General features: G+C 46.1%; 1 protein-coding gene across 3 annotated transcripts in view; it reads right to left on the bottom strand.

Moving 5' to 3' along the window:
• STK32B (serine/threonine kinase 32B) overlaps nt 1-20087 on the bottom strand; it is a 301945-nt gene that overhangs the window by 98458 nt on the left and 183400 nt on the right. For all 3 annotated transcript variants that reach the window (XM_074350416.1, XM_074350409.1, XM_074350427.1), the window contains one exon: nt 16521-16694. In XM_074350416.1, the coding sequence (XP_074206517.1) occupies nt 16521-16694 (174 nt within the window). The remainder of the gene's footprint in view (nt 1-16520; nt 16695-20087) is intronic.

Here is a 20087-nt window from a genome sequence, read left to right as displayed (position 1 = left end):
GTGCAAGTTCTGCCCAGAGCCCACAGGAGAAGCATCACTCAGGCCTCGGTCTCTGAGCCCGAACACCACCAACAAGACCTGCTTCCAGCCCTGGCTGACCCTGCCCCCTTGACAAGTCACAGCCTCTCTCTGAACCTCCATTTTCTCCATCTATAAAATAAGTAGACCCATAAGATACTGTCTATACTAAAGAATTGTTGCATGAATTATATGAAACAATACAAGACTCTCTAAAGTTAAAATGTTTGAATTTCAAAATATTTATGTAGAAGATGTATTTATACAAAAGATGTATAGTATAATCTTGTAATCGGGGAGAACAAATCTGACTCTGGATTGGGTCTGTTTCTTTTACTCTAACCTGTCTTCCACCGCTTTTGCTACAAGTTCATCCCTAAAGGGATGCTGCCGTGAGCTTAAATGATACATAATGGCCCATCTCCGGGAACCCTGACTCCCAGAGTTTAAATGATACACAGTGGCCCATCTCTGGGAAGCCTGCCTCCCAGGTAATGAGCATTAAGCTAAAATACCTTTGTGTAGCTCACAGTAAACACCCTTAGCAGGCCCACCTGTGACTGACCGCAGGCAGGAAGAAACTAACACATCCCTTCCAGAGGCCGATGGGAACCAAGAAATGTCTGCCTTTACTCCCTCCCCTTTTAATATAAAAGAAGCTTGAATTCTAACTCAGGCAAGATGGTTCTTTGGGACACTGGCCCATCATCTTTTCGGCCTGCTGGTTTTCCGAATAAAGTCACTATTCCTTGCCCCTACAACTTGTCTCTCGATTTGCTGGCCTGGTGCGTGGCAAGCAGCATGAACTTGGATTTGTTAACAATATTACAGGCATTCCATGGTCACCTGTCAAATGGTCTTGACAGGCCCTGTGTTACAGGCACTGGGACTGAACTGATGATGATAACATGGTTCCAAGTTTGTAGGGACTGAAATCAAGTGGGAGAAATATACTAACTGAAGACTACAGGGATGGCCGCTGTGATAGTGGAGGTCTGTATGAGGTACTTCAGTGGCAGAGAGGACAAAGCATGGAACGCTAACATGCTTCCCTCTGAAGTCATAGTAGCCGTCACGGGGGGGGGGACAGTGCTGGAGCTGGCAGTGACATCACAACAACAGTGTTACAGGGAAACCACCAGGAAGGACGGAGGTTGGAGTGATGGAAGCCCGAAGCATAACCAGCTAGACCAGGAGGCTGTGCCCACCACGTGCCTGTTGGCGGTCTGCTCCACTTCCTGTTCTTTTCTGTATCACAGGGACCACATGTCCTGGGTATCCTTGTCTTCTGCTTTCCAGCTGGTTTGGCCCTATGGCGGAAGACTGGAGGGTGGTTGTTGGGAGAAGCGAGGATGTTTCTTTGGGTGGCACCCCTGGCAAGGCTGCATCTTCTCCATGTTGTTATTCTGACTTGTATCACACAGTCCCTGCCTCCACCTTACTGCCCAGCTCCAGCTCTCACTGAGCAGATCCTCTGAGGGTTTAGCTCCACTGCAGGAACCTGGCTCCACGACTCCGTGACATCCTGCTCCCTACTTCCCTGCCCCCGTGTCCCTCCAGCTCTGGGTATGTAGCAGGTACCTGCTGCTGCTATCTCTTTGTTGCTTTATCATCCCTTATTTGCTCCTCGATTCAGAAAGCATACATTCACGTCATCAATTCCTTGTCATCTGCCTGCACCCTGGCCTATATATAAAGGCCCATGACTTAGTCCAAGTGAGAGACGGTGATGGATGGAGGCAGAGAGATGAACCAGGAGGATTTTGAACTTCAATGGATGTGGGACTAAAAGAGAGGAGATTTGGGGGATGGTTCCCCAGATGACAGGACCTGGCAATTTGCAAATAGATCATAAGTGCATAAGGGCTTAAATTTATTCATTCCATTCCTGGGGTTCAGCTGACTGTCTGTAATTTGTTTGTGTCTTCAGATCTGCAATTCCAACCTGAAGTCAAGGAATGGATGTAAAATTTCCACCTCAGCACTAAGGAGAGTTCCTGCAATATGTAATTTTTATTGCTTTTTCGAAAAAATAATTAACAGTGTTCTATATATCTTGATGTGATTTAACCTTTCATATTAAAGAAAGCTTGTTTACTTTTGAGAAAGAAAGTTGGTTTCTGCATTAAAATATTCAGAATTTGCAAGTGCCTCCCATGGTGGTGGAAAGGAAGCAAACTCAATTCGTGTGAGTACTAGAGGTTAATTCTAACGGTTAATATCCTCCAAACTAAAATACTGGTCTCAATCTTTCCTTGTAAATTGGTATCACATGACATTAACATCTGTAGCCGTCTCCCAACTGGCTGCCTTGATCTATACCTCTGCCCCTTAGAATGCCTGCTGTGTAAGGATGCTATATGTTCTCTTCTGAGAATACGCTTCCCGTGGTCTGCAGAAGAGTGTGAATTCTTTAGTCCATCAGTTGAAGTTCTTCAACATAAAACTCTAGCCCAGGCAGTTCCCCAAAAAATTAAAAATAGAATTATCACAGGACCCAGCAATTCCACTCCTGGGTCTGTGCCTCAAAAAATTGCTTACAGTAGCATCCACCACAATATCCAAAAGGTGGAAGCCAACCAAATGTCCAGAAACATATGAATGGATAAACAAAATGTGGTTTATACAGACAATGGAATATTATTGAGCTTTAAAAATGAAAGAAATTCGGACACGGGCTACAATATGGGTGAACCTTGAGGATATTATGCTAATAAGCCAGTCATAACAAGACAAACACTGTAGGGGTCCACTGATGTGCAGTCCCTAGAATCAAACTCCTAGAGGCAGAACATAGAACAGTGGTTGCTGAGGGGAAGCGGGAATGTGTTCGTTCTGAGTTTCAGTTTGGGAAGATGGAATAATTCTGGAGACTGGCTGTACAACAATGTGAATGTACTTAGCGTGACTGAACTGTACACTTACAAATGGTTAAGGTGGTAAAGTTCATGTTATGCGTACTTCAACACACACACACAATAAACAACTCTAGCTCAGCTTTTCCAGCTTCATCCTCTCCATCAGCTGTGGGGCTAGCAAGGTGATGTCTACCCAGCATACCTGAGCTTCCTGCACATATGATCAGGCTGGGCCCTGCATCAGTTACGCCTTCCCATGCACAGCAGCTGCAAGGATTAGAAAAGGCTAGCCCCTCACAGCAGAATACACACCCCTCCTAATGCACAAAGGGTCCTCTAATGCCTCCTGGCACCCCCTCCCTAGGGAGGGCTCACAGTGCCATTGCCCCTCACTTGGGAATTTTTCCCTCAAAGTATGTGGGGCTCTCTGCTCTGTTTTACTGTCATTTGTAAGCATACCTGATCTCCTCTCAACTGGGCACGGAGTGCTCTGAAGATTGCTATGGTTCCACCCCAATCATGTTACTCCAGAACAAAGCATTGGATCTGGCACCTTGCAGTGGAATTTGTCAAATGGGCAACAAGTGATCTTTGAGTCTCTTTCCAGGTAACTGAACTGAGGTTGGTTTGGCCAAAAGAGGTACTAGGGCAGGTTATCCGAGTTTCCATCGAAATGTTTCTCTGATCTCCAGCAAAAGCCTTGGCTTCTCTTCATCTGTAGAGAGAGGAAGCCCTTCCCTCCTCCTCCCGCCTACAATCCATCTTCCGCACAGCAGCCAGAATGACCCTGTGGGAAGCAGCCAGCGTGCACCTCTATTGAAGCCATAGATCAAATCATGTAACTCCTCTGCTGAAAATGGGGCAATAGCTTTCCACTCTGTCAGGGTAGAAGCCGAAGACGATGAATCCCTACTGCCCTCTGTCTCATCTCTCCCCTGGCCTCACCTCCGCCCCCTCCCAGATGCTCACGCAGCAACAGCCACGCTGGTCTCCTCCCTCTTCCTGAGACACGCCGAGCACACTCCCATCTCGGCGCCTCTGCACCTGCACCTGGAAGGGTTGCCCTGAGATAGCCACGTCCCAGCCCTCATGTCCTCCAGCTCTGCTCACAAGCCCCTGAATCAGAGAGGTCTTTCTCTGACCACTCTCCATAAAGCAGCAGCAAGCCAGACCCCCGCCTCTGGTCCTCCCTATGTTGCCACAGAATTTGACACTTATCATCCCCTAACATATTATGTACACATCTGTTTGTTGTCTTCCTCTCTCTACTAGAATATATGCACCAAGAAGGCAGAAGCTTGATCTGCTGTTCACTGCTGCATCCTTAGCCTGAAGTGATGTAGGTACCTGGTAAGTCACTACTGAGTGGTTGGATGCATGTGTGCATAGATGGATGGATGGATGGATAGATGGGTGCACGGATGCACAGATGGAGGGACGAATGGACAATGAATGAATGAATGACTGCAGAGGTATCACATCCAGCCCAAGGAAGCTAATGCAGAGAGCCACAGTAGGTCTCACCAACCTGGAAATATGCAAAACCTACACCACCTTCCTCTCTTCTTTCTTAATCTCAACCCCCAACTGACTTCAAGGAATTATTTCAACAATCCTTGTCACAACTGTCGTAAGAGAAAGCCCAGGTTTAACACCCTTGGGCTCAAAGTCCTGCCCAAGAAGACCTGATGCAAGCCGACCCTGTTCTGGTGTCAACCCCCCCTGCTGGAAAAATGTTCTCCACCACCCGTGCCTGTTAAAATGCCATTCGGACTCAAAGCCCAGCTCCTCCGTAAGCCCAGGCAAGGCATGAAGCGTCTGACCTCTCATTTCTCAGAACTATCGGAGTACTTTGTGCCCCCTCCCTCTCTCATGATTCATATTCTTTCTAGCCCTGTATTTCCTTCACTTGCTAAAAGGCAGGGGGAGGGGAGGCTGCACTGCATTGTAATAAGATGTATACATCTTACTACATCTTATATATATCTCTGCAACTGTGCTTATAGATTTGTAAATATATATAGCACTAAATATGGTATTGCTTCTCTCACCAGGAATAAGGTCTTGAGTCGTTTTACTGTCTTAATGTGTCTGTCCTTAATGCCCAAGAGTTGAAATTTCTCCGTTATTGCGTATTGAATGACTTCATGAAGGAATAAAGGATTCTTCTCAGGGAAGGGATTCAGAGCTGGAGGGAACAGCTTGGGAATAAGGCTTCAAAAACCTTCGTGTTCTCACTGCAGGCTGACATTTCTGGAAATGTCGACCCGATTTCCTGACACTGCATTCATTGTCTTCCTTTTGAACATCTTCTGTAAAACAGCCTCTAATTTATTGGATCCTTTCAGAGATGTGTTTTCTGCTTTCAAATTCGGCTCCCAGATTTCATTCTAGTTTCTTTGACGTTAAGTTGAGACCCAAGTCCTTATTTCTAAAATTTATTATCTAACATAAACACTCTCCACCCAACTGCAGGAGTAATTTATACCCTGGAGATGGAACAATCCCTTTAAGGAATAAATAGGATTCTCTTGTGTCTCACTTTTTTTATCATCACAAAGCCATAAATTCTCAAAATGCTTGCCCGTAACAGAAGGGAAAGCAAGCTTTGTGCTTAGAAATAACGAAGTTACTCCTGAAATTGAATTGGAATTTTCATCCTAAATGACACTTTTGCATGTCTTCAATTTTTTTTTCCCCATCTGAAACTTCCTTTCTCATTGCTATGACCCTGGTCCCAAGAGGAGCGGAGAAGGGTTGCTGAAGTGTTTCTTCTTTAACCTGATAAGAACTGGCAGTTTATTCTGGGCGCAGCGTTGACAGAGAGGGGTGGGGAGGATATTTGCAATACAAAAATAGGTCATATCAGTTTTAGCCTTTCTTTATTAATTATCATTATTTCATTAGGGCTCTCACTGAAGGCTTAGGATGTGTGAGGCAGGCATTACGCTCTGAGTGCTACACGGGTCATTTCATCCCTTCTCACATAAGTCCATTTCAAAGATGACAAAACTGAGGACTGAGAAGACAAACTTTGCTCAGCTCTCACATTTGGCTTAAGTGGTGGCGTTAGGATTTTCCAATCCAGGCAGTCCAATCTCAAGCTCATGTTTTATAGACCAATTGTAAGTCTAAAGCACCAAAATTTAGGACGATGTTAAAGTGATGTTTATAGCCCTGATTTTTAATCAAATGTTTTTGCTTTTCTAAGATACTTGCCCCCCACAACCCAACTATATAGTTTTCAACAAATATCTAGAAAAACATATATAAGGGGAACATCAGCTAATTTAAATCAGTATTAAAAACACACTAATTTCTATAGAAAATTACTAAATTGCACATCTGAATATACAAATGCTTATGGATGTAGCCATAAAGAAAACAGCACTATTATAAAAAAGTCAAAATTAGCAAAAAACAAAGTCAAACACCTTCCCTTTAGAGAGAAAGTTATGCTTTGATTTTCTTCATTAAAAGGATGACATGCTCATTAAAGAAACTTTCAAACTAGAAAAAAAGGAAAGGAAAATCTCCCTCCAATCCCAGTGCGTTGGAAAACTGAGTCTTTTTTGTTTTCATAAACAGACATTTCTTTACATAGTCATGCAATTTTATAAGCTATAATTTTCTTACAAGATCATAAAAATAACCCCTTTTAATACTACAGGAGTTTCATAGTGAGACCTATATATGTGCGTGTATCATAGTCTCAAGTCTCTTCAAAACAGGTATACAACTGGCTGAGCCGATTTCCTTCCTTTAGCTTTTTTCAAAACTATCGGTTACCGTAAGCGATGCTGTAATAATGTGTCTTCATGCTTAGAATTTTTTATGCCGGCCGGACTGGAGCCTTCTAGTGCATTCCAAGAAGTGAAACCAGTGGGTCAGAGTGTCTGAATGTTTTAAAAGTACTTGATTCTTATTGCCAAATATCTTTCCAAAAGGGTTCTCACAATTCCTACTGCTGCCGGCACACACATTCACAATGCCCAGGGAACATTCTTCTAGAATGCTCTGTCTTGGGGACTCTCCCCTTCTCCCCAGAGCAACGTCCAACCTAGAAGCTACATTTCCCAAAAGCCTGAATGATCCCGAAGCCAGTTTTTATGACTCCTTTATGTTCCCTATCACTTTATTTTGTTTTTATTTTTCTTTTTTTGTCCAGGGGTGTGGGGGGGTAGGTAATTAGGTTTATTTATTTATTTTTAATGGAGGTACCGGGGATTGAACCCAGGACCTTGTGCACGCTGAGCACACACTCTACCACTGGGCTCTCCCCTCGCCTCCAAGTGTACATGTGAGTGGAGAACTTGACTGCCACTTATTATCAGCACGGAGACAGTGAGAGCTTGGTGACTTGCGGTGTCCACTTACTGTTCGCTCCCAGGCAAGGTCTCACCTGTAAAGCGGGGCTGATAACAGGCCCCGCCTCCGCTGGCTGCTGTTGGGATTGGAGGAGGTCACACCTGCCGAGAACTTAACACAGAGCCTGGCACATGCCGAGCACTCAGCGAAGGTCAGTCTCCATCACGGGCGTAGCATCTTACAGACAGGGTGATTTCTGTTAACTTCCAATCACAGATTCCAAATATGGGGACGATGCTCTGCATTTAAATTCTTACTGCACATAAATATGCACAAAGCTCAGTTCCAAGCCCTGCCCTGGGGAGTGCTCCGCTCCTCACACTGGTCCCACCCAAGGATTTAAAGGGTCCCAAATGTTGTGTGTGTGTGTGTGTGTGTGTGTGTGTGTGTGTGTGTGTGTGTGTGTGTGTGTACTTGCATGTGCATCATTTACTTTTTATATGTTAACATTTTAGAATTAAATTGTCCACAGGGAACACAAAGGGTGAATTCAAAGGGGCAGTTTGAAGCATCTGCTTTCAATAAGTGAAAATATTTAAATTTATAAATATTAAATTTCAATATTTAAGTATAAAATTTATCTCCTCAAAATAACGGGAGGATCGGCACTGATTTTCCCCTTACACACCTTCGAACGTTTTTAACTTTACAGCATGTACACATACGATCTACTAAAAATTAAGGTCTGGACTTAACTCTATACTTCATAGCAAAAAAATTATTACTTCTTTATTTTCTCAGTGTATGCAATAAAGTGCTAAAAATGATCAATTTTATAAAACTTAGCATTTGTATACTTATCTTTTAGGCAATTTGTGGTGAAATGAGACGGGACTTTGAGAAGCTTGATCTTCTCATAGAAAACGCTAGTTTAAAGAAATTGCCTGCTAGTGTTTCAGGATTAAACTATTATTGTTCCTAAAGATAGAAAGGGGAAAAAATCGATTTCTGACAAAGTTTATAGAGAAACCGCCCTCAAATAAAATTTATAATTAGCTTTAACGATAGAGCTTCCCGAATACCGAACTCATTAAGCAGACATTTTCTCCAGGCTGAATACTTTCAATTAACAACTCCAAGGCAAAGCTGTAGCTGTTTCTCGTCTATCTGATGAGATTCCTGCCTTGGAAAGGAAGGTTGTGAGGCCAAGGCAGTGAAGGATCACTGGGACCACAAACCTTTGAGACTGTGAGCTCATTTACATGGGATGCAAATTCAGGGCTGGAAGCAAAAGAACGTGCGCTATATAAATAACCAGACTTCATTGCCAGATCTTCCCGCGGGAGTAAAAGACACTGCCCGTGGGGTTTCAGGCATTTTCAGACCACAGTTTGGTAGAAATAACCTCACTGCTGAAAATTTTTTCCAAGAGATGCTTGAAAATGTTGCCCCAAACCCACTCCAATTATCATTTAGAGCTCTGCTCTGTTCAAAACAGTGAACAAGCTTGCTGTTTAGAGGCTCATATTTATGTGATTGGATTGGATCTAAAAATAAGACGAAGGAGAGGATGGCTGGTGCCCTGAACCTCACCTGAGCCGTGAGCTCTCTTCCAATCAGCCCATTTTCCCTAAATTGTCAGATGTAATGCAGCCGTGCCTGCCACTGACCAAGGAGACGCCAAGAAGCCTTCATTGTTCCTTTATTTCCTGATGAAATGTGGTTCCTCAAAGCACACCTCATGTACCAAAAGAGTCAGGACTCTGTACTGGAGGGGGATGCAAAACTCTGAGACATTTTTAACATCCCACATGAGATTTCAAGGGAATTTCATGCCTGTGGCAGGCTGCTTTTGGGCCCCCCGAGAAACCGTCAAGAGGCTGACTCCTCAGACATCAAGGGAAATTTGGCAGACAAGTTACAGGAGGCAGTGCAAGACACGGCTAGTGACTGATGGAATCTGAACTCGTGTTTTCAGGTCATTTCAAGTCAGGCCTGTCTTTCCTTTCTTCCTTCAGTGATTCGTTCTTCACTGACTCAAGGAGGGGTCTGGAGCAGTTACTCTGGGCCGGGCAGTACGTCAGGTGTGAACTTGGGCGGCGGGCGTTACTGCCAGAAGCCTGCTTTCTTCCTGCCCTCTGCTGGGATAGAGCCTTCCTCGGGGTGGTTGTGAGGAGTCCAGGAGGTCCATCTGTGCTTATTTTTCTGTTCAGGTGCGCAGGCAGACAAGCGCTTAATAAGCAGTTCAACGCACTTACGCATTCGAATGATTAAGAAAGCCAGGACAGCGCGTGCGCACCGGCAGGGACCTGGGCTTGGTGTGAAACCCGGTTCCGTGACCAGCCCGCTGTGCACAGATCACCTGATTGCTCTGAAAAAATGGCGATAATTATAGCACCTAGCCCACTTTTTTTTTTAAACATTTTTTATTGATTTATAATCATTTTACAATGTTGTGTCAAATTCCAGTGTAGAGCACGATTTTTCAATTATACATGAACATATATATATTCATTGTCACATTCCTTTCTCTGTGAGCTACCATAAGATCTTGTATATATTTCCCTGTGCTATACAGTATAATCTTGTTTATCTATTCTACAATTTTGAAATCCCGTCTATCTCTTACCAACCCCCACCCCCTTGGCAACCACAAGTCTGTATTCTATGTCTATGAGTCTATTTCTGTTCTGTATTTATGCTTTGTTTGTTTGTTTTTAGATTCCACATATAAGCAATCTCATATGGTATTTTTCTCTTTCTGGCTTACTTCACTTAGAATGACATTCTCCAGGAGCACCCATGTTGCTGCAAATGGCGTTATGTTGTCGGTTTTTATGGCTGAGTAGTATTCCATTGTATAAATATACCACATCTTCTTTACCAGTCATCTGTTGATGGACATTTAAGCTGTTTACATGTCTTGGCTATTGTAAATAATGCTGCTATGACTAGCCCACTTTATTGATGTGAGAATTAAATGAGACACTGCTTGTGTGTGTGTGTGTATAAATACACACACACGTGCATATAAGTGCACACACATAACACGTGTGTCTATGTATGTATATAAATACAGTTTAAAGTAGCACAGACACGTCAGTTTAATAACACAGATTCACCACCACTGTTGCTATTCTGATCTGATTTTGTATGACCAGCCCCTCTGGGGTCCTAGTCCGTCCAGGGACCCGCTCTGGCTGAAGGGCCCTCTGGGGAGGTGTCTTCAGGAAAGGTCATTCTCGATTACCAGTTGGATCACATCACTCCCAAGCTTCCACCGATCAATGAGCGACAGGAGCAAGGGTCTCAGGACGTGCTCCCTGCCACCCTGACCCACGCAGGCCCCGCCCACCCAGGCCGCTCACGCAGGAGCCCCTCTGCCCAGTGCCGCCCGAGCTCCTCTTCTCTGGGATGACTGCTATTTGTCCTGCAAACCACAGATGCACATCCCATAGGAAGCCTCGCCAGCCTCCTGTGTCCCCGCCCTGCCCCTGCTTCAGTCAGGGCTGGGTGTCCTCCTCAGAGCCCCCGCCGGCCGCTGTGCACTGCCCCGGCTCAGGTCCTCACCCTGGACTGCAGTCATTTGGCCTCTAGAGTGGTTGCCGCTTCCAGCCGAGGACCTGCGCACATGCAGGCAAGGGTGCCATCCATCGTTTTCTTCCCAGGGGCTGGCATACTTCTGGCCCAGAGTGTTTTGAAACAATGAAAGGCCAACTCGAGTGCTCTAAAAAGTAAGCCCTTCTAATTGCTTTACAACAATGATTTATTTTGAACCCACTATGGTATTTTCCTGCGCGGGCACTTTCAAACTCACCTGGCTGTACTCTGGAGTAGCTTTTATTCTCTACAGACCTACAACACTACCCTCAGAGGATGGAGATTTTGTCACCGCTGAGTATAAATAAACACCTGGTTTCAAAGTCAATTCCGCAAGATGAAAGAAAGCGGAATGAGGGACTTCAACGGCCCTGGGCACAGGTAAGTCCTTTATGAACTTTTTCTCAGGGAATCTGCATGGTAGCCCAGTAAAGGGGGTGTCATCAGGCTTATTTTACAGATTAGGAAACAGAGGCTCAAAAAGTTAAGCAGGTGAAGCTGAGTAACATTTCCAAGTCCAGCAAGATGGAAGGCAGAAATTCTCGGCAAGCCAACTCAGGCTTGCACTTGTGAAATGATCCTGCCACTTGCCAGCGTGGCTACTTTGAAAGAAGCAACATTCATCTGTCTGTATAAAATACGGCATTGACAGTGTCGTGTACACATGCAGCGGGTGGCTTCTGAATTCAGCTGTTGAATTAAGGCAAAACATTGCATAGCACTGTCATATACCCCTATGCACCACGTGTACAGACACACATAATTTCAAGTCTGTACCCATAGACACAATGAAAAAGATTTATTGAACCATATGGGAGGGAAAGAAAGCCCAACTCAAACCTCTGCCAAGTGTGCAATGTTTGAAATGGTAAGGGAATTCCATTTACTTAGTGGATTTTTAAAAATTCCCCTGTATTGTGGGATAGCTCTCGTTCTCCACAGCAGATCTAGAATCCAAGGGCCAAAGGCCCCACATAGAGCAACTTAAAAACCTTTGTTGAATATAATGAAATGGTTCCAATCATCATGCTTTTATGGGACATTTAGTTCCATTTTCTGCCTGGCCTTTATCTCATCAATGTCCCCATGACTCAGGGTCTGGGGGGATTTGGGCAGGTCATCTACTGCACGCCAGTGGAGGAGCGACCATGGTAACTGATGAATGACGCTCGTGCCATGGATCGGTACAGAGCTCGCTCCTTCCAGCACCTTCAGAGAAGCCCAGCCAGCCCCCAGAGGCTACTCTGGTATGGGGTGACCTTCCTTAACAAATGGCGCACAGAGCTTACAGACCCAGATGGCAGAAGCTAGTCAGCGGCGGTGTGAACCAACGTGGGCCGTCGGGAAGCAGCCTCTGGGTTACGCTGAGCTCGCTCCCACCTCCTGCTGCTCCTACTGCTGCTGCTCCACGGTCGGCACTACTGCTGTTCCCGCTCCGGACGTTACACTTCCTCCTCCCCCCACCTCCACGTTCTACTTCTTCCTCTCTTTCTCCTCCTCCTCAGTTTTCTTTTTCATTTTGTTGTGTTTGTCCTTATTTGTGTCAAAACTATACATGCAAACAACTCGGAGCATCAAGCCGTCCTGAAAGCGTTGTGACAGTGTAGCCACAGTCCCTGTCACTTTCTCCCCCATTTCTCCCTCTCCACCCGTTCATCTTTCTCACGCTACAACTTTGGTGTTTAGCTCCTTTTCTTAAAATGATAGATGTATAGGACTCCTGCATGTTTCAATTTCTGGCTCTGTCTGTTGGCTTCCCACTATGGGAGAGGAGGGTGTGCTGCAGTAGGCAGAGAGTGGATATGAGCAGAGGAACGGGAGCACGGGGCAAATGGCGGGAAACCGTACATCATGTAACAACTGGTGTTCTTGGGCAGACAGAGAAAAGCAGGAACCTCTGGACTGGTAAGAAATCACACATTTTGGGGTGACAAGTGTCCTAGAGGCAGGCAAAGAAAGGTGGGAAAAGGCAGGAATCTCCAGTGTCTGAATGTAACCTTTTGCGCCTTATGCCCTCATCACAATAAAATTAGCCTTGCAGATTAGAAGCACCCATCACGCACTGATGCCATGACACACCAGATCCAGACTAAATAAGGACAAAAATCCCTCCTCCCTTCAGGAAGGTAGAGCAGGGATGAAAATCAGGGAATATGACTCCAACCCCCTTCCTCCCCGATGAATATTCCACCCCTTCATTTTTTACACCCTCTGTAACCAACCTCCCAAGAACTTCAGTGCAGCCGCTCACCCGAGCCCGCCCGCTCTCCCCTTGAGGGTGGACTATCTGCCCCTTAATACATCCTCACTTTACTCCAGGTCTCATCTCTGAGTTCTTTCTCCATGAGACACGAACCTAAACGCTGGCAACATACGTAGCAGTCTTTCCTTCTCCCTCTCCCCCGAGACACACTCACCTGCCCATCCCCTCATTTCCCCAAGGGGGTATTATTGCATTTTTGCTTAGGTCAGTTTTCAGGGTTTAGGTGATTAAGTATTGCTATGTAGAGACGATGCATGTAATAAACTACTAGACACAGCGTCCTGTCCAGCCCTTTTATTCCTTGGAGTTAAAAATCACCTTGTATTTATTGTTGAGTCCCCCCCCCCCCCCAAACTTCTCATCAGTTCAACTTCACATTCTTACCAACTAATAAACAAATCTCTCAAGGTGTAATAGGGAAGGACAAATCTGACTCCATATGTTTCTTTTACTTAAACCTTTGTCTTCTACTGCTTTTGTTACAAGGTAATCACTAAAGGGATGTTGCCTATAAGCTTACATTATGCATAATGGCCCATCTCTGGGAACCCCGCCTCCCAGGTAATAAGCATTAAGCTAAAATACCTTTGTTTAGCTCACAGGAAAACACCCTGACCAGGCCCACCTGTGACTGAGTGCAGGAAGGGAGGAATGAACACATCCCCTCTGGAGGCTGACGGGACCCAGGAAATGTCTGACTTTACTCACTCCCCTTTTAGGATAAAGAAGCCTGAATTCTAACTCAGGCAAGATGGTTCTTTGGGACACTAGTCCACCATCTTCTCGGTCTGCTGGGTTTCCAAATAAGTCTCTATTCCTTGCCCCAACACCTTGTCTCTTGATTTATTGGCCTGGCGTGTGACAAGCAGCCTGATGCCTCAGGAATTCAATCAGCTCACCCTTCCTGGAGAAGTCTCTTCCAGAGTCTTTTGATCCAACTCCAGTTAGAACTGGTCATGGTCCCACCTTAGGCACAACTGACACCCTGAACCTCCCATCACCCTGGAGATTTCCTCTTCCTCTCTCGCTCCTCTGCCAGAGCTCCAGCTTTCCTATTCCACTTCTTCCTCCTTGATTTACTCTTTCATTTAGTGGAGGCCATCTCACTTTCTAATAGCTACTCGAGAAAAGGTATATGAGAGGTACCTTGTTTAAGACCTTGAACTTGTGAAAGCATGCATCTCACATTTGATGGATTAGCCTGTCTCCGCTGCCTTCTAACGTATGATAATCCAGAACTGTTCTGATTCCTCAGCCTTTGTGTCCTGCTGTTCTTCTGTGGAAGCTTATCAGATCTGAAGTGTTCTCTTGGTCTGGTTTTGGTTTGGATGTGTGCCTGTTTCTAGTCGTTACCCTGCATCCTGGGCAGAGCCTTCACCTTGGAAGTTCATGTATTTCAGGCCTGGGAGATTTTCCTTACTTCACTGATGCTTTCTTCTCCCGTGTTTTCTCACTCCTTTCTCTCCTTTTTCCTTTCTTTCTTTTTCTTTCTTCCTTCCTCCTTCCCTTTCCTTTCCTTCCTTCCCCCTTCTCTCTCTGATGTTGAATTCACCATACTGGTCCTCTAATTTTTCTTCTATTTTCTATTTGCCTTTTTATTCTCCTGTATAAGGGATATCCTCAACTTTATCTTCCATAACATCTGTTGAATTGTTCATTTTTCCTTTCATATTTTTTAATTTATAAGGCCTCTGATTTGATGTTTGTTCTCTGAATTTTAAATAAACATAGTATTTCTTATTTTACAATTGCCAAAATCTCTTAATCCCTCTGAAAATGCTGATCACGGTTGACTCTGTCAAACCTGGCAGAGTCTCTGTTTATTCCAAGCTTTTTTTTTTCTTTCTCCATTTGACTGTGCAGCTCTCGTTGTCCATGTTAGAAGGTTTCTCTGGATGCCTGACGAGCTTTGGTGGGTACTTACCCTAGTTGGGAGCTTACAGCAAACGAGCAGGGCTTGCTGAGTGTGAACTACACTCCAAGGGTCTTGGGGAACCTCAGATGTCACAATCTCTTTCCTCCCGGCTCAGCCACACCCCTACAGAAATCATTCCAGTCTCCAGACTGGAGGAGGAAGGCCCGGAGAGGCCGTTTCCGGAGCCCAGCTGGAGTAGGGAGGGCGTGTTACTTCAGCACCTGGTACACATGTGTCTAGTCGGCCTTGCTCTTTTCAGTCCCGTATCCCAACTCAAGAGGCTTGCTGTCCTTCAGTCCAGACGCTCTCTTCAGGGGACAAACGTTCTGTCTTCTGCTTGGAGGAGGAAGGGACAGCCCTCCAGTCACTCAGGATGGGCCAGCAGATCTGTTCTCCAGACTTCTTAAAAGGCTTTCAAACAATACACCTCATTTTAGCCTCTTTTTTTACCCCCTCTTCCTCCTTCCACAAATGTTGATGGCTGTCAATTCCTGAGCCTTTGGGGGATCCTCCAGTGTATGCCAGCCCTTGGTTCTCCCTAGTGATGACTTAAAATCCAGTTTCTGGTGTCCTAAGCCATTTACTACTCTGCCTCTTCTCTCTAATCTCCCCTCCCCCATCATGTTTTGCTATAGCCTCCTCTTTACTTTTCCCCATCCTTGTGAATTTACCATTTTTCAAACATTCCTTACTGTTATTTTATGGAGATTTTAGAAGGAAGGGAATGTAAGTGTGTGTGTGTGTGTGTGTGTGTGTGCGCGCGCGCGCACGCGTATGCTTAATCTGCCATCTTTACCTAGAAGTTCTAGTCCCTGTCTCTCCCAAGTCTTCCAAAACCGTGTAAGTCAGAAGAAGACCAGCTAGACCCAGCGCACAACCACGAGTGAACAAATTACAAGTCATTCACACCAACCCCCTCCTCTGGGGTCCGTGAGAAGACCTCATTAACAGCACCACTGCTTTCTGAAGCCTCTCGCTGGCCCCCTGACTCTGCAGTCAAACTCACCTTGCTCACCTGGCTGGCTGTGGTGGTGCGGTGCTCAGAGAAGGAGAAGCCAAGGCCCCGAGGAGGCAGCAGAAACTCAGAGCCTGAACCCGAAGCCCAGAGCCAGCTCTGAAGCTTCCCAAGAGGAAGAAATCCTCCAGGGTGCACAGCACTGATTTCAAAGTATGGAAAAGAAGAGGGTAGAATCCTTCACATTCCCAACTAATGCCACTGTGACCTTTCAGCCTGAGACTGGAGGGTCAGGACACTCCAGCCTCCCTCAGACACACTGGAATGGAAAAGTGAAGGGCAACCACCAGCCACATCGCTAAGCAGGGGGTGGGTGGGGGTACCAAGAGAGGTGCGGACACAGGCAGTGGGAGTATTCCGCTTGCTGCAGGTAACAAGGGAGTATGCTGTCCGGAGAGAATGTAAAAGCAATAATAAAGTTGTTCTCCACGCACGGCCGCTTCTAAAGAATGTCAGTGAGAAAATACTCTCCCCAGCAGACTCCTGCTGCTCCCTGCGCCCAACGCGTCCCTGTCCCCAGGCATCCCGCCAGCAGCCGGTTACCTGTGGATGATGTGGTGCCTCTGCAGGTACTCCAGCGCCAGGGCCAGCTCGCAGATGTAGAGCTTCACGGCCCCCTCCGTGAAGTGCACATTCTGCTGCAGGTGGTAGCGCAGGTCCCCTCCCAGCAGCAGGTCCACCACCATGAACATGTCCTCCTCGTCCTGGAAGGAGTACCTAGGGGCACCGAGGGGCAGGGGAAGTTAGGGATGGAGATGGCTCCAGTGTCTGCAAGACAAATGCCCCCAGACCAATGCCCCCACTTTACAGAAGAGCAAACTGAGGCTCAGAGAGAGGCGATGATGCTGCCCAAGTCACAGTGGTCCTCAGGCTCTGGCTGACAAGTGGCATTTTAATCAAAACTAGACTCCAACATATTACTTTGTTTTTAGTACTTAGTTTAATTCGATGTTGCCAGAACTTCAGCACCTCATCCCCTCAAGCTGCAGCCCCTCCTTAGTGACGCCCCTGTTCTCCACATGCGGGGCTTGCTTCCCTTCAAGGCAGCAATGTTCTGGCAAGACACACCCAGGCTTTATGCGTACTGGCTATTTCTACTCACACTGCTTCCTGGAATCTGGCCAGAGCCCAAGCCCTGTGGAGAGGCCATGAGAAGGAAAACCAAGGCGCTCTGCTCAACAGCCCCAGCTGAGCGCCCAGGGACAGCCAGCACCAACCGGCAGCCGTGACAGCGAGCCATGCTGGGAACCAGGATATTCCGCTGCAGCCCCAGCTGACATCACGCAGAGCAGAACAACTGCCCCACTGAGCCCAGTCCACCCGCAGAACATAAGATAATTAAATGGTTGTGTTTTGAGCCACTAAGTTTTGGGGTGTTTTTCCCCCAAAGTAATAGCAAATGCACCTGAGGCTTTTAAGGGCAGAAGAGCCAACCTATAAACTCTGAGAATGATGTTAAACAACTGTAAACCAGAACCGCAGCACCACAAAGTGCTGTCACATTCCATACAGAGCCACGGAACGCAAGAAGGGCGTCGCGGAAGCTCAGATCTGTGTCCCGGATCCTGGACTGTCAGACCTGGGCCAGGCGGGCCACTCCCCTCACTTGGCAGACGAGGGAAGAAGGAACTCAGTGGGTCAGTGTCAGGGAGGGACAGGCACCTGGAGCCCCGGCTCTCACAGTGCTCTTAGGACGACACACTGCTGGGATGCGGCTGTGGTGTGCACGCGCTGTGTTTCCCTGACGGCCCCGGGGAGGGAACCTGACTGGGCCACAGGAGAAGTGACAGACCATGTGCTCACAGGATGAGGAATTCCAGGGGTGGAAGGAACCTCAAGTGCCATCTAGTCTCGTCAGCCCTGTTATTACAGAGACTGGGATCCAGAGAGAGAGGAAATGGCCGCCGCAAAGTCACAGTCCTGGTACATCTCAGCCACCGTTTCTATGTGTTCAGAATCAAGGCACGGGGGAGGGGGGCGGTTTATTGCGACCCTGAACTGTCAATTGACCAGATGTGTTCAGAGCACCTGTTCTGTGACACACTGGGCTGTGTGCTGGGGACAATGGGACAAAGCAATTGTCCTCACTCTGAAGGAGCACACAGTCCCGAGAGAGGAAGGCAACAGGCACTGGTCATGCAAGAGCACACGTGCTGTAGGCGTCTGTATGGAACGCAGTGGGGTGTGTGGAGGGAGGAACTCAGCTCTCCAGCAAGAGAAGGGCGTGGAAAGGTCTCTGCAGACGAGCGGCACACTGGGTCTGGAACACACAGGGACTGTGAATCAGACAGAGGATGGTGTGAAGCTTCTGGTGCTTGAAGTCCAGGACTATAGGGTCTTGGGGACAGCATCTCTCATCTCCCATTTTGAGCATCTTAGCCAATGACGATCCAAAGGTGGTGACCCAGACCGGCTTCTCCCCTCCTGTCTCAGCCTCACTTCAGGGGTGGAGGAGTGTCTACCTGCTCAGGCAGGAACGAGGTGCTGCAGGGGCTCGTGGGGTTGTCCAGGGTCACCTGGAGGGCACCCGCTGGACTTTATGTCTGTTTCAGGGCAAGTGTATGCTGAGTCTGCCACGTGATCACTGCTTCAAGTGACGCATCCCAGGAGTGGCTGGATGCCAACGAAGCTTGCCCAATGTCGGCTCACAGGCTGGCGGTACTGGCCTTTCCAAACAGGGTTGTTCCTGGTGGGTCCGTCTGAGTGATGCTTCTGGGCCCACAGAAGGCCAGAGAGAATCAAACAAGGAAGTTCCTGACACACTAGAGCCTGGAGCAGGAGACCAAGGGCCTCCACAGCTGATAGCGTGAGCACCACGCTTCAAACCCTTCTTTCAACATGGTCATAGCCATCTGCGTTGGTTAATCTTTACTCTTTCATGGAAATTTTAGAATAAATGTATTTGGTGTCTTAAAAAACTCTGCTTTGACTTTTGTTTGGAATTATGTTGAATTTACAAGTGACAGAGAATTAGTATTTTTATAATGCTGAGCTCTTCCAGCCTTTCCATGAACATGAAATATCTGCTTGTCCTGGTCTTTTTATGTTTGTCACTATAGTTTTATAATTTTCTCCTTAAAGGCCTGGCATGCATGCATTTTTATTCTGATATTGTAACATAGATTCTATTGCTATGGTGAAGGTAATCTTTAAAGGAAGCTGTACTAAATGGTCCTTGCTTGAGGAGAAGCGCGCTCCAGAACTGCTTATGTTTGACTTAAATCCAGCAACTTGGCAGATCTCTTAGTTATTAGTTCAGATAACTTTTCCACCGATGCTCTGGGCTTGCTTATCATACGAAGATGATTGTATCTTCTACAAAAAACTGCTGTGTTTACATTCTTCCCATCCTTATGCCTCTTATTTCTTTTTCTTGTTTTATTGTACTATCCAGGGCCTCCAGTAAAGCATTCATTATAAGAGGTGGTGATGGGAATCTTAAATCTTGTTCTGGAATGTAATAAACTTTCTCCATTAAATAAATAGTTTGCTGTAGATATTTGGTGGGTATCATTTATTCAGTTAAGAAAATTGCTTTCTACTTTTGCACAGCAGAGGAAATCAACAAATCGAAAAAACAACCTGCTGAATAGAAGAAAATATTTGCAAATGATATGACTGGTAAGGGATTAATATCCAACAGATACAAATAGCTCATACAGCTCAACATCAAAAAAACAAATTACCCAATTATAAAATGAGCAGAAGAATTGAATAGACATTTTTTCTCAAGAGGAAAAGCAGATGGCCGACAGGCACATGAAAAGATGCTCAACATCACTAATCATCAGGGGAATGCAAATCAGAACTACAATGAGGTACCACCTCACACCTGTCAGAATGGATGTCATCAAAAAGAACACAAAAGCAAACATTGGCGAGGACGTGGGGAAAGGGAACCCTTGTACACTGTTGGGAATGTGAATCGGTGCAAACTAAAACTAAAAATAGGACTACCATATGACCCAGAAATTCCACTCCTGGGTACATATCCAAAAAAACAAAGCAAGGCAAAACAAAAAACAAAAACACTAATTTGAAAAGATACATGCACCCCAATGTTCATAGCAGCATTATTCACAATAGCTAAGATACGGAAGCAACCTAAGT

Source organism: Camelus bactrianus, chromosome 2 (assembly GCF_048773025.1).
Source record: "Camelus bactrianus isolate YW-2024 breed Bactrian camel chromosome 2, ASM4877302v1, whole genome shotgun sequence".
NCBI classification, from domain to species: domain Eukaryota; kingdom Metazoa; phylum Chordata; class Mammalia; order Artiodactyla; family Camelidae; genus Camelus; species Camelus bactrianus.
This window is presented reverse-complemented; position numbering and strand designations above follow the sequence as displayed.